Below are 15,247 nucleotides of genomic sequence, written 5' to 3'. Positions count from 1 at the left end.
TCAGTTGTCCTTTTGTAACAGATCTAGTTGAATGATCACTTCCAGAATTTGATTTGGGCAACAATGCACAGAGAGTTCCATAATTGGCACCTTGGAAGATCTGAAAATATAAATTAATACCACCAAGAAAAAAAAAAGAAAAGATATCCTGTATATATATATTTATTTCTGGCCCATGAGATGCAGCAACAAAGCTATTTAAAACACACTCAGAGCCAATAAAATGTGACAAGAAATTATGCAGTGCTGCAGCTGGGAAGTCTATCTGTGAAACTTTTAGCTCATTCACCAGCACGGACTTCCCTTTAAATAAGATTTATTAACCTTAATGTTTATTGACAGAACTGCTGCCTGTGAGTAGTAAGTCTTATTGGCTCCATTCTTTTTGAGAGTTAGGACTTTGGTRTTTGGATGGCACAGAAATGGGAGATCAACATTTGTTTAGAAAATAAAAAAGACCCAGAATGAAATGAATGTAATTATAAAGGATTTACACTAAAGAATACAAATTTTAGGACACAATGTTTAAAATTTGCTCAAATAAAAAACAATAAAATGCACTTTGTTAATGAACATGAACAACATAAAGTGCATAAAATACATTAACTTGCTCTTCACGRGCTCCTCTTTCTGCTCAGACCACAGATATTCTGAACACAGCCATGCTGACGGGTAAAATGGTTTCAGTTCCTGTGAAAACTCTTGCTGTTGAGGCCAGTGGCTCAGTCATGGATGTGACGAACTACACCAGCTGCAGGTCTACAGACGAGGATGTGCTCAAGGTAAGACATGAAAACAGCAGAATGGACCAGTGTGACAAAAAAACGTTTTTATTAAAAATAAAAACAGCAACTGGTTTATGTTTAGAGCAGTTTTAATTCAATTTATCTTATTTTGACAAAGTTTTTGTGTGAATTCTGTTTCTGCTTTTACACTGTTGTTTTTGTTATTTTTCCATTTTAATTTTTGTAATTTTACAATTTGTGCTTCTTTAGTTTTTTGAATCTTTTAGATTTTAGTTAACATTTTGCTACATTTAGCTTTCAGCTAACATTATGCTGCTGTTAACCTTTGTTAGTTGTTTGTTACTTTTAGCTTTTAGGTTATTGTTAAACATTTAGTTAGCATTTTGCTACTTTTAGCTTGCCTTTTGCTAGTTTTAGATTTTAGCTAATGGTTTTTTCTTCTTTTAGCTTAGCGCAGTCACTGCCCACCTGGCATTCATACTAAATTTTTTGCAGAAAATGACAAATTTGTTTCCAGTCTGGGTTTTTTAGAGTTGGCATGTTCTCCATGCACATGCTTGGGTTTTCTCCAGGTATTCTGATTTTCTACAGACCATAAACAAGTATGCCGAGCTTGTGATTTGCAGCATCAGTTCTTACAGTAAACACAGCCGTACGACCTTATTGCAGTGAATCTGTTCCTTGCTTTGTGAGCGTAAAGCAGTGGGTTGTTTAGAAGAGTAGGAATGAAGCTGAAAAGGAATAATTAAAGGATTACAAACGCAGTCTATCAACAGAGAGGCCTAATTCAGTTAATATTGTGCATCTGGATGCCCTCTCAGGCTTCCTGTGGTCAACGACCCCTTTTAGAGAAATGCACACAATAAGATGAAGTCAAAGCTCAAACCACAGAATCTATTGTTTATACTTAAGCCGCCACAAGTTGAATTTTTATGAGGGATTCATTCACAAGCAGTTTGCGTGCACATACTATAGGTTCGGGTAACATGAGACTTGTTATGCATGGATACAATAAAGTGTAGGACTGAAAATGTGCTGGAGCTCAGGGTAGCATTTTTTCCTCATATAAATAAAGGGAAGAAGGAAATGAAAAAATATAATGTATTTGAGGTTGAATGTCTAATTTTTGTTTGTCATTCAAACAAAAACAAATTTGCTCAGTTTAGGTGGTCTTTTTTGTGGAAAAATGCAAATATGAGCAGAAATGAAAGCTGAAGACTATTCTAGTTCACCTTTAATTAAATCAAGAAATTTGTTAATTGAAGACTTTAAATAACAAAAGACAAAATGATAGGAGTAATATTGCTGTATCAACGCGAGTTGCACAGTTTGGGATGGAATTTAGGCAAAAAGCTGGTAAATGTCGTCTGACTTCATAAACACGTTTTAGATGGCGCTGATTTTGTTTGGTACAATGAAAAACTGTCACATTAAAAGAAAAAAACATGCAAAATTTTGAGGAACACAAGGTCTTCAGATGTTAATTCAGCATCTAAATTCACCAAATATTTTTCCTACGTTGTCTTTGCGGAATGTACTGCCACAGAAAAATCWAATATTTTAGGTCTCACTTCACAGCTTACCAGACTTCAGCTCTCTGCAGCTGGACCTTTTTCAAATTTCTTTACCATGCTCCAACAGGTATGCATGTTTTATTTTTATTTTTTTTTGGCCAAAACCGAGGAAGCTTACACTGCACTGGTGATTTAAATTTTGTAGTTAATTCAACTCTGACTTTGAGTTTATAGCCAGTGTGACAGCTTGTTTTATCGGTCYCTTTTCTTCAGCAAATCAAAACACTGCAGAGTAGAAAATATAAATTTTTAGTTTATTTAAAATGAAGCATCAGTGTAACAGTTTTTTTTTTCACTCTGTGACGTTTCCATTCATCTGCAGTTTGCATGCGTTTCCAACAGGAAGTGGGGGCATCTGTATTGATCACGAATCAATCACTGAGAGCAGGGTTTGTGAATAAGCATGTGCTATTTTAAAACAAGTTCAAACAATGATGACCTTACATAAACCTGGGCAGAGATACATAATCATAAATGACAAAAATGCTGTGTAGATTTTATTTTAAATATAAACAAGACATTTGATATGGATAATACCATAGTACCAATAATTATTTTGAACTTTAAAAGCTGTTAAAATTGTTTTCTGTACAGGTTAGAGGCATTTTCATTGCATCCTATACAAACAGTTTGCTCTTCTTTTGTATTATTGTTTGATCTCCACTTTAAACAAACTGAAGKTGTTAGTTTTTAATTGACTGTCCTTGTTTTCAAGTTTTTATAATGTTATTAGTTTTATATAATGAGTTAGCAATGTGTGTGCATCTCYAGCTGGTCTTCTGCTAAAACGCAGCATCGAACATCCAATCCTCATTAGTCTGACCCATTAGAAAAGAGAGGGCAGCAARGTGAGCAGCTGTGATGTGAAAAGGAATTCATATTATTGCTAAYATATTAACAAATTTATTACTTCGAAGAAATGTTTTGTGGATAAAATAGCATTGGAGAGCAGCACTGGAAAGTTGCCCAAGGCATCAGAAAGTTTGGTTTGGCCRATGAGAGTCTGCAGATAGTGAGTGGCCACTACTTTCACAAGAATCCAYCTATTTTTAGAAGACACTCTTCCCTCCACTATTTCCTTATTTTTTCATTTTTGCCTCTCTCTTTCTACCACCTAAATTCCAATGCTGCACTCTATTCTCCAGTCTAGTGCTCTCCAATTACCCCAGTGGAGCCACTGGTTTGTTAAGATAAGTGAAGCAGCAGCACAGATAGGCCTCCAATCTGAAATAAAACACACCAACTGCAGAGTCTCACCTCATTGCTCTTCCTGGTGGGGAACGCGAGGCTCTTACCTCCTGTACAGCTCTGTAGGGACAGGCGTAAAGCGGGGCTAATTTACATTCTGTAACAGTTGTGATTTTTAGGTGACGTAAACACAAAACATGTTGAGATTCCCGAGCCACCCTTTGGAAATAGTGTGAAACGCACAAAAAGTGTGTTGTTTTTTGCCAATATTCCAGTCGATGCCTCTGTTTTCCATCTCAGCTTATCAGTCATCCAAACAAAAAAACAATCTCGTTCAGTTTGCGTGGTCCATCATGTGGAAAAACGCCAATATTTTTACATCTAGACAAACATCTAAAATCAGACCGGGCCTTTTTTTTCTTTTTTACTCAACTGAATCCTGTAAACTTTTATTATTGTTTTTGGTCGAAACTAAGGTATTGTGCCATTTTCTTTCATCTCTTTCATATTTCCAGGTGTCCGAGCGCTGCAACTACATTTACGTAAATGGGAAAGAGACAAAAGGGAAACTCAGTGTGATGGTCAATTTCACTTATGGTTTCCTGAGTGCACAACTGGAGATGAGTGTATGGATGCCTCGTCTCCCGTTGACTATGGACGTGGCAGACACCGAGCTGAGCCAGATTAAAGGTTGGAGGGTCCCTGTTACAACTGGCAACAGGAGGTAAGGCCTACAGCCGGGGTGTCAAACTCATTTTCACCAAGGGCCACGTGATTATGATGGCCCACAACGAGTSAGCTGCAATCAGTACTATTGTGATTCATTTCCCATCCAAGTCATCTCCACTTTGGCATGCTTCTCCTCCTGCATACTTTGTCCTAGAGCTGCCATTGTAATCTAAATCTGTAAAGTTCCTGTGCCAAATGATTGCTATGCCTTTTGGTGCCTGTGCAACCTATAGTTTTTGGAATATTAACGTTTAAAATCAAATAACGGGAGTCAATGGAACCTTGTATGCGTCCAATACTGCCCCATGCGGTGTCTACTCAGTACTGCACCATAGTTTGATAATATTCAAACTCAGTAGTTCAGTGTTTACAATACAAACATGATTGTATTTTAATATTTCACTATAATATTGTCCTAATATTCCTTTATTATTGTAATATATTGCAGTTTAGTGTCAACAATTGCATTGGCAATATGGCCTCTTTCAGCACACATACAAACCTAACACTTGGAGTACCTACTGCAACAGCTCCTATAGTCTCATGGTGAACACTATGGGCTTTCATGTGAGAGATCAGAGATCAATCCCAGCTATAAACAAAATATTTCATTTAAACTACATATTTTCTAATTGTCAAATTCTCACACAATTACCCCCATTACAAACAACTGCTGACTTGGCAGGCACAAGCTGGAACTTGATTAGCAAACACATTTCAACTTGGTCACAGTTCAAGCTGCAGGCAAAGGCATGCTACAAGGCAATGCACACTTGTTTTTACATCGTAAAAACCCATGCCTAGTTACCTTTTAAGTTTTGTGTTTAGCTTGGGCTTAACATGAAACGTCAAGTTCTTCGACTTTTCGCTTTTTTTTCTTCGACTTATTGCTATAGCTGAGCACTGCTAACAAACTAACTGAGCTCTACATGGTATTTCCTGCATAGAAACAAGGTCCTCTATAAAACACTGAAAAGTGCTACATGTACAACTGACTAAATGTGAAATAATTCTGTGTGCATAACATTTATTCATTTCATTTCTTTAAAAAACAACAAAATTTATGTACAAAAAACCACAAATCACTAATAAAATGAAAGGCGACAGAAAGAAAAAAATCTTATTTATATACAGTATCTGCACATTTTTTCTCAAAAAATTAAATGTAATCAATAATGATCTACAAACAAAAATTAAACAAAAACAAAAAACTAACTAAGTAATTAATGCAGAAATACTATTAAAGTAAAGGTAAGAGAGTTTTACTCATTGTTGAGTTGTAATAAGTAGCTACTGTCTTGAATTCTAAACTCTCCCACTTTACAACAGGGAATTCCCATTGAAGGGGCGCTCCAGTTTAAACTTATGACTTTTAAGTAGGAAATTCCCACTTCCCAGTGCAACTGGGCTGTAGCWAAATTAACCTCATTGGCGGGCCAGATGGAAGTCACCCACGGCCCACATTTTGCTCGTGAGCCTTGAGTTTAACACCTGTGGCCTACAGTAACCAGTTGCTCCTTTAGGTTTGAGTACCGACATTATATACAGCCCTTATAAATACAACATGAAAAAAAATGAGGTTAAAGTTTTGAACTGCAGATTGGTAAGAGTGAAAACAGAAAAAAAGAAAAAAAGTCCTGTCTTTTATATAATGAAAGATTATCCATCCCCAAGTTACATCTTGCATCTCTGTGAACATAAAGTCAAAACCCAGGTCTTTGAAATAATCTGCTCAAGGCAGATTAATCAAAGCTGTCTGGTCCAAGTAGGAGTAAACATGTTTCTGGAGGAGAGTCTCATGCAAGACGTTAGCAATACAGCTSGAATGTTAAAACCCGGTTTGAGGTTGCTTTGTTTTGAGATTGGGCATCATGTAATTCAACTTTCTGTCCTACATCATAATGCAGATTTCTCAAAAACATGAAATGATTTGCAGCTGAAGTTGAAACAAAAGTTAACTTTTATTAAGACAATACTTAGCACAACATGAATAAAAACGGTCACCTCATTGCAAAGATAAAAAAATAAATAAATCTAAACACGCAATGCAAATAAAAAAACATATTCAGCAGATGTGCCAAGTTTATGAGCTGTTTTTTTTCTCTTTTCAAAAGGGCAGGAGTGTTTACCGCAATCCATGTTTACTAGAATAAATAATTCTCACTTGAAAGCAAACATTTTCATTGTGCTTTCATTCGAAAATGCCACATTTATCTAAYCTCAGTATCAAAATAATGTGAATGTTTAAACCTTTTGAATTAAAATCAACAATTTTCTCTCTTTTTTGACACAACTGTTCATAAAAAAACAGGACATATCTGTTTGATGCATCAGTGGTGAGCCCAGATGCACCACAGTTGTCCTAGAAAATAAAGGTTAGTAGGGTTGCAATCAATACGTACAGTATAGCCATTCTTTCCTACCGCTCAATACTAATTGACAATGACCCACAAATTCAATACCCAGCTCCAGATAAAAACACATAGTAGGTCAGAAACCTCACACTGAWACAACCTTTCTTGGTAAGGAGTGTTAAAGTATGTGCATGTGCACAAATGTGTTACAGAAGCTGTTTTTGTTTTTTAGCCTGCATTAAATTGTGTGTACTATAAGCATATCTTTCTTGTTCACATTATTATAGACAGTGAGATAAATCGAATCAAATTAGCACGTTTTCTGAAAAGTTTATCTAACTGAATTTCTAAGTATGTTGAAATAAGTGTTAATTTAGCTAATTAGCACTTGTAGAAATCGTACRGTGTTCCCAGATGCTGATTGGAAACCTTGTAACCCTAAAAAGCTGAAAAAATACAGGTGGAGTAATAATTGCATTTAAAAAAAGATAGGAATCTGAGCTGTTGGAGGTTAAAAAAACCAAAGTATTAAAGTTCTGGTAATTAATGATGTGATTTTAAATGAGCTGTAAATTAAATACAAGTTTAATATAAAAACCAATGAACAAATAGAACTTAAATTAGCATTGTTTACTTTGTGCAGGTAGAAAGCTGCTGCGGTGTCGAATCGATAACCTTCAACAGCCGGACACGAAGATTTAACCAAGCATTTCTTTTATGTTTGTTGTTCAGTCGCTCTGATTTAAATTAAGCAGCAATCTCAACCCATGTTAAGCCTAAGGACCTGAGACTATAAAATAATGATGTTTATTCAAACTGTAAGTCTTGACGGGAGCTTTGTGCCTGCAAGTGTGAAAAAAAAACCATTTCCACCAATCCAGCAGCACACCTGAGGTGCACCGTGTGGCACAGCAGCTGTGTGTATGATAATTATATGATCATAGCTGAGAGGTTCACAGCTTAACCTCCATCACGCACAAACAAACCACTCAGCCGTGGGTTCTTGGCTAATTTAAGTTAAATTGATTTGGAGGAAAAGGTCACTCCGCATGTGCTTGTGCCTCATAGCAGCAGTAACAATTCTTCTGGGCTTTACTGTTTTTCTCTTAGAAGTTCACAAATTAGTTATATGTTTTTTTGGGTTGTTTTTATATTTTTAGAAAATGCTGGAAGCTAATCAGGCAATGTTGTAAATAGCAAAACAGCTGCAGTCATGAGCTGGAATATTCCCTAAATTTACTGCAGTCAGAGCCTTGAAATGTGTGTGAGTTCATCAGTCTTTCTAATGGAACTTCAACAATAAATAATGGACCAATTATGTTTTTTTTGTGTGTGTGTGTAAAAGATCTACATGGGACAGTGAGGAAGATGAGGAGATGAGGAAGGGCAGGGGTTGCATGCTGCAGTACCAGCTCTCTGCAGTGAGGGTGCTCACACCTTTTGTAGCCCAGCCTGATGCTGAAGTCCTGCCTGACCCTCTGACTGGAGAAGAGCCTGTGGAGTACTTCATAGGCCCTGACTGGCAGGTAAAAACAGTTAAATATTTAATGTTCCCTATTGTACTGATAGGTTAAATAAAATAAAATAAAATAAAATAAAATAAAATAAAATAAAATAAAATAAAACAAAATAAAATAAAATAAAATCGCCCATATAATATGTAAAATGTTTTGTAATTTTGAACTGATGGTAACAAAAAGGTTTAAAAATTGCTGTTTTAACACTTGGATCAAGGTCTTGCTCAGACTAGCCATTGACTCCTCATTCTGGTCCAAATTCAACTGGAATCATTCGTGAGTTTTCTTCAATACAGTATTTGTTCATGCAGTCTTTCCACATAACCTCACTTTTATTTTATAATTAAAACAACTAGTTTTAAACTATCAAAATGATGCTTATGCATTACTTCTGATTTATGCTTTTACAAAATCTTTAATTTAATTGATTGACCTTTTTTTGGTTGATTGACAGGTGGATGTGACCAATCTTGTGCACTATTCTTTACAAGCAAAGGACCCAAAAGTGGTCAAAGTGCAGGACGGGATGGTCCTACAAGGACGAGCTGTGGGGACTACGACTGTGCAGGTGGATTGTGCGTGCCCTGTATGTGAACGTGGGGAAATTTTTCCCAAAAAAGCAGCCTCGTGGGGTCCGAAGTGCATTGTGGGGACCAATGCCCAGTCCCTATGGGTCCAAATGCAAATTACGGGTGGGGGATTAGGTTTAGGACCAAGGTTTAGGTTAGTTTTAGGGTCAGGTAGATAGATACCTGTGAGGTTATTTTAGGGTAAATGGTCAGGGTTAGGCTATAAAGTCTAAAAAATGAATGGAAGTCAATGCACGGTCCCCACAGGGTTGAAGAACAAACGTGTGTGTGTCTGCGTGTGTGTGTATGTGTGTGTGGCTTTGGCAGTGTAAATACAACGTGTGTCCACATTTTGTTTGCAGGTGTTGTCCCCTCTGACATCATCGGTCCTGGCCGAGAGCAGCATCAGGGTGCAGGATGATAAAGTGAGTGTGACAGAACTGGGGGTGCAGTTGGTTTCTGGACTCTCCCTGTCTCTTCAGCTCAGCCCAGGGAGCAACAAAGCCATTGTTGCCACAACAACCACAAGGGAGATAATCACACAGCTGAAACAGGTAAGCAACAGAAGAAAAACTGAAAACATAAAAGAAAAAAWGTGGGGGGCACAGAAGAGGTTTTTGTCTTTATGTACCAGTGTCAGTTTATTTTTTATGTCTTTATGTTCATTTATAGCAAAAGATGTTTAATTTCACTTTAAATAAAAAACACAGATTTATTGTTTTATAATGACTTCATAAATGTTGCAGATCGACCAGTTTGATACGTTCTAGTGATTTCAAAACATGGGTTTTCTATGATATGTGCGCAAAGCCTTAAAAATAATCTTGTCATTGTGCTTTTATTTTTAACCCTTCAGGGAAAAATGACCCAAGATCTCATCATTTAAAACTGTGCAACAGGAGGCTTAAAATTTTATCCTGGAAGCATACAACTGCTTGTTTTGTTAGCCCCATTTAGCAGCTGCAATGGGAAGAAATTAGCATTTTTTTCACCACAAATACCTAAAAAGGAAGCATCAGGACAAGAAAAAAAAAGATCTGAAGTACAGACACATAATTTTCATTACTGCTTGATGGGCTCTGTGTTAAATTGTGGTTTTGGTTCTGTTTGTTTTTCTGAGATTATGCTGCTGTGGTGCAACATTGAGGGCTTTTCTAAGACTGCAAATGTTCCCGGTGGAGGAAAGAGTATTTTACCCTAGAGGCGCCGCTAATTAGTTAAATCGGTCATGAAACATTAAAATGAGTGCATAAAGTAACAGAAGAGATTATGTTCTTATCTTCACACACCTGAAATGTAATAGAAAAAAGTTGCTAAAGCTTTACTCCTATTTTATTTGAATAAAATCCAACCTTGTGCAGACACTTGGGAATGCATTACTCCTAATTTAAACTAGATGCGGTCCCGCTCCACACCGGTACGATCCGACTTCCGCAGCAAATACACAACCATTATAATCAACATGAGTATTTATGCTAGGCTTCTCTCCAGCGGCACAGGGCAGCGGTGAGCGGATGGCGATCCACCAAAGTTAGATTCTATCCTATATTTGCCGGACGCCGGAGCTGCGTCAGAGTCAATTTACAAAGATCACATTGCACCAACCGGAAAAGGAAAGCATTCTTATTTTCAAAATAATTCCCCAAAGGCAGACTAATTTTGTCGAAATCCCAGCTATATCATTAAATATGGATATATTTGTTTACAAATGCTGTCAAAATGTATTGTTTGGGAAGCAAACAGCAACATATGCAGCATACACACACATGATGCACATGGATTTRATTTTTGAKATCAGAAGTTTCAAAAAGACAACAGCGATGAASTRAGAGCTGTGTTTGGAGTCCACAGAATGAATTATTTTGCTCTGACTTCCATACTTATGACTGGATTTATCACGCGATCTCACATTTCGGAGTGGAGCAGAGGCTGTATAAATTGGGGTGCAAACAACCGATGGCAAACTGCYCAGCYGAACCGCATCTAGTGTAAATTAGGGATTAGTGTCAGAAATTAACTTGTAATAATGTCCATGTTGCAGTGATGTATTGCAATGCATAGGCTTAAAAAAGCAAATTAATTCCTTATATTTTGAATATATTTGATATATAACATGTTAGTCATCCTGATAGAATTAAAATACTTTTCACGAGTTATAAGTTTTTGACTTAAAGAACTAGAGTTGAATGTCATGACATTAATATTAGCATATGAAGAGTGCAAAGAGTTGAAGTTRTGAATGAAAAAGGGAAACATGAAGGCAGCCAAGGAAAATTTAATAGGCAGAAACCATAAATGAAATAAGTAATTGGATATTAAACTAAGTGATTTTTGTGTCTGTGAAAGTGATTGCAGGTTATGAAGTCATTTCTTTGTTGGGATTCTCTGACAATAACTCAGATATAGGGTTTGTTTGTGTACGTTCACACTCCAGTCAACAGACTGAGGGCAGCGTAGGGTTCAGTGTTCCTCAAGGACAGAAATGAAGCAGAGTAAATAAAAAGCAAACTCAAAATCAGTAAGCAGTATATGTTTTCAATGAGAGCTTAGTCATCTTGCATAAAGAGCAGAAGCAGTTTACGCGACACATCCATCTGCAGAAAACAGGAGTGTAGTGCTTTCTTTTTGCTTCACCGAGTGCAAATGTGTTCTCGGCCCGGGTCGTCGTTGCCGTTTGCAGTGCTGTGTGAAAGCCCAAGATGAGGCCGACAGAGTGCACCGATGAACATTTTAAAAGCTCACTCACACATTTAGCCGTGGCAGCTTGCCAGGTGTAAACCAGCGACCTGCGTAGACCAGCAGTTAGCCGCTGGAACGACCGCTCACTTTACATCCAGTTGACTCGCACTGCTGGGTCTGACCCTGGCAGTTACAAACATGCCTGAGCAGATGACCTGCCAGTTGTTTTTGTTCATGATATGCTCAGGACAAGTCATAGTGTATTTGAATCTAAAATAGATGTTAGGTTTATGGTGACCTAGTGGCTCACATTAGCCATTAGAATTAGGTCGCAGTGAATTAATGTGATTGGACTGGGTAATTCTGTTCCTGATGTGACTTTTGTTGCTCCACTTTTGTATGTAAAACCAGTCACTACGCTCTTTAAAAAGTGGTATTGTTTCTGTTAAGTCTAGAATTAAAATAATATGGATTGATGTGATTTCGAGGCAGAGGTTTTTGTTGAATTTRCCCCCAATTTGTTAAATACATGACTTTCAGAAACTGTATCTGCCGACAGTTTCTATGCCTGACAATTTGCCTTTTGTCTTCAACTTGTCCACTTTTCTGATTTTTACTCACACTGCACAATATGCTGTCAGGGTCAGGTACAAGGACTCCAGAGAAGAGAGTGGGAAAAGCAAAGAAAGTCCAAAGAAAAACTCTGAAAGACCTTCAGAATACCTGAACTCAAGAACTATTAATCAAAACCACTTRATAGCATAACAAGAAAGTTCGACTTCTCAGAGACTAAGTATAAAGAAATTAGGGGTGGTTTGAAATGTTTTAAAGAATTAAAGTAGAGGAGAGACATAAGTATTGATTTGTTCCATCTTGTCTGACTTCCGTGCCAGCTGATGAACTTTGTAATATCCAGTTCTTTTCATTTCTCTTTTCGTACAGGAAGCCTTGGTCAACTGCTGGGTACAGTTCAGCGACGGGGCGGTTGCTCCTCTGGAGATGTTTGACCGCGGCGTCTACTCCCTCACAGTCTCCACCCACGACCAACGGGTGGCCACGGTGCGCCGCACACCGCAGTCCACGTTCGCAGTTGCGCAAGGTGAAGGCGAGGGCCGGGCGAGGCAAGTGAGGGTAGAGCTGAGGATCTGCGAGGAATGCCAGAAGTCTAAGAGGAAGAGTAAATTGGCGGTGGGAGCAGCGATTCTCAAGACCAACTTCCAGAGTAGCAGAAGTGTCACAGGAGGAGGAGGCGCTAARAGAAATAAAAATGTAGGGGGAAGTACACTAAAAGTTATTAATGAAATTAAAGCAACAGCAGCTTCACAGAATGTTGTCGGTACGCTGGACAGAAGACTGGTCCGAGGCACAACACCTAACCAGCAATCCACTGTGGRTGAACGTTCCACCGCTACAACAACCTCTAACAAATATGTACAAACATATGTTGTGGGGACTGGAACGACCAAATCGACAGGAGGAACTGTTTCTAGTGTCTTCAGTGTGGCCACCCCTTCAGCTATGAGCAAACCAGGCTTGAATACACAACCAAACACGATCAAACCTACAGAGGGTGTCTTCAGTAAAGGAGAAGTGTTGAAGAAACCTTATGGAAATATGCTTGATAATTCAAATTCATCTTCTAATATAAACATTCCTGAAGCAGAAACACCCAAGAAGGAGGTTCCTAAATCTAAAATGCCAAACCTCATTGAGAGCGACCTCATCAGGACATTCAGAGCCATGTCAGACTTGGAAATCGGCATGTATGCTTTAGTGGGTGTCTCCTGTGTAGCTATTTTGGCCTTTTTAATCAATTGTGCATCGTATAAACTGTGTTTCCGGAAACAGAAGACCCCCATACAGGCAGGCCCAGCACCGAACATGGACCTAAAGGATCACAAACATGATTGGGTGTGGCTGGGGAGTGGCAGTCACAGTGCTCCTGCACCGGCGGCTCCGGTGGCCCCGCCTCAAGCGTCCACGCTAAAATGCGAGCCTCACCGCCCTCTGGAGTCCCATCATTCCATCGATTCCATGGGCCACTGCAGTGGCTCTTTGCCCACTGTGAGTGCCCCTCCAGTCCCTGAGAGGACCGCCACCTTGGGGCGCASCAGAACCAGCTCCCAGCAACTTCAGTTCCAAGGAAAGGCCGTTGACCTGTTAGCAAACCGTTCAGCCACCTTGCTGGRAAGGCCTCAGCGCAGCGAGCCTCTGCATTCTCCCACCAGCAAGAGAAATCAAGTCCAGTTCACCACCTTCACCACGCTGGACATCAAGCACTTGTCTGCACTGAAGAAAAACGGCGTGGACTTAACCTGGGCCAATCAGCAAARGCAACAACAACAAGCCCCTGCTGAGCCACAAATACCTTTACCTGACATGCCATGGCCTGTGGTCAAACCTGTGGGGGAGCCCCAGTGAAGTTTGATGCTTGCATAAGTGATGAGAAAGCAGTCTACACAGGATGCACATTCTGGAATGTTAAAGAGAAAAAGAAACAAATGTGGCTTTAATGTTTGATACAAGATAAATCACTTGTTTATTGAGATTACAAACAGACTGTTCTATAAAAGAAGGCTGTGCCGAGTGCAAATCTGTAGGCACAGTTTGTAAAGGTGTACGCACAAAAAAAGTCAAAATGTAGCTTTTTTGTGGCAATTCTTGTATTTATATAATCAAAAATCTACCAGATCTGCTGTGTAAATATAAAAATATCTTATACTACTTTATTTATTARACATTTCTATGTATGCAAAGACACAATTCACTTTATCTTCATTTCTTTTTACTTTTGTACAAGTCTCTAGCTCCTGTAGTAATGGCTCCAGATTTTTTTTAGATGTCAGATCATTAAAGTACAAGAAGGATTTTAGTACTTTTAGTTTTTTCTTRTTCTTCAAAGAATGCCCAGGGGTTTTGTAATTTCTTGTAAAACAATACAACATTTATCATGTTATTCTGAGCAAACTCTTGACACAGTTTTCACCAGGTAAGTATTTGGTTTATGTTATGTTAATATGGCCTGTGCAGAYTTTGAAGTGGACAGTCTGGGCTGCAGCATCTCCTGGGGGAAGGGGGGTGGGGGGTGGCAGCTTGTTTAAATGACAAAATGAACAGTTTTCAACACGTTGCGTTACATTTTTACATGCCTTTGGAGGCAACACTCTCCCYTTTTTAAACTAAAACCTGATGTGTACATCCTGTTTTTATCAATAAAGAAAATATAAGTTCTAAKCACTGAAGTTAAGTTTTATTCAGTTATTCATATCATAACTCTAATGCTTCCAGAAAACACGCACACGAGTAACGTTTTTTGGATTACAGGACAAAAGCTTTGCAATGAATCAGCAGGATTTGATTATGTTGAATATGATTGTGTGCAAAATTCTTTTTTGWGAGCACTGTATTTGATGTGTCTGCCAATATCCTGTGCTGTTGCACAGAAAAAAATGCACTGACTGTAAAAAAACAATAACAATAATCAAAACTGTGCCGTTCATTTGGTAAATCTTAATTCAGTCAGTAAAGAATTCAAAGCATCTTATCAAAAACRGAGTCTTAGATATGATAACTTTGCTCATTTTTTCTTTTATCCTAAACGTTTTTCAGTCTCTCTGGGGRGAACACGGCTTCAAAATTTGTTCTATGAACTGCGATGAATAAACACGGTCTGCAGCTTAAAGAAGCCCAGATAATCTGATGCCGAGCACAACAGGAGTTTGCTGCTGCGGACCTGGAGGTACATGCTGTCACTTTCTGCAAACAGCTTCCTGGTGATTCAGGGTGTTGATGAAAGTGATTTTAATAACTTCTTTTTTTTTTCACACTCTTTCCACAAACTCTTTATAAACTTCCTATTTTTCATTCAGTTTATCTTTCAGGCAACGGTAG

At 38.3% G+C, this 15,247-nt stretch overlaps 1 protein-coding gene across 1 annotated transcript in view; it reads left to right on the top strand.

Moving 5' to 3' along the window:
* The window catches only part of LOC106513551 (transmembrane protein 132D), a 41,168-nt gene extending 26,578 nt beyond the window's left edge, over positions 1 to 14,590 (top strand). The window contains exons 5-10 of the mRNA XM_014002431.1: positions 639 to 782; positions 4,024 to 4,232; positions 7,937 to 8,117; positions 8,563 to 8,676; positions 9,040 to 9,231; positions 12,299 to 14,590. Of these exons, the coding sequence (XP_013857885.1) occupies positions 639 to 782; positions 4,024 to 4,232; positions 7,937 to 8,117; positions 8,563 to 8,676; positions 9,040 to 9,231; positions 12,299 to 13,777 (2,319 nt within the window). The 3' untranslated portion in view covers positions 13,778 to 14,590. The remainder of the gene's footprint in view (positions 1 to 638; positions 783 to 4,023; positions 4,233 to 7,936; positions 8,118 to 8,562; positions 8,677 to 9,039; positions 9,232 to 12,298) is intronic.
* The last annotated feature ends 657 nt before the right edge of the window (positions 14,591 to 15,247 follow it).

This window comes from Austrofundulus limnaeus, unplaced genomic scaffold (assembly GCF_001266775.1).
Source record: "Austrofundulus limnaeus strain Quisiro unplaced genomic scaffold, Austrofundulus_limnaeus-1.0 Scaffold13, whole genome shotgun sequence".
Lineage (NCBI taxonomy): Eukaryota > Metazoa > Chordata > Actinopteri > Cyprinodontiformes > Rivulidae > Austrofundulus > Austrofundulus limnaeus.
This window is presented reverse-complemented; position numbering and strand designations above follow the sequence as displayed.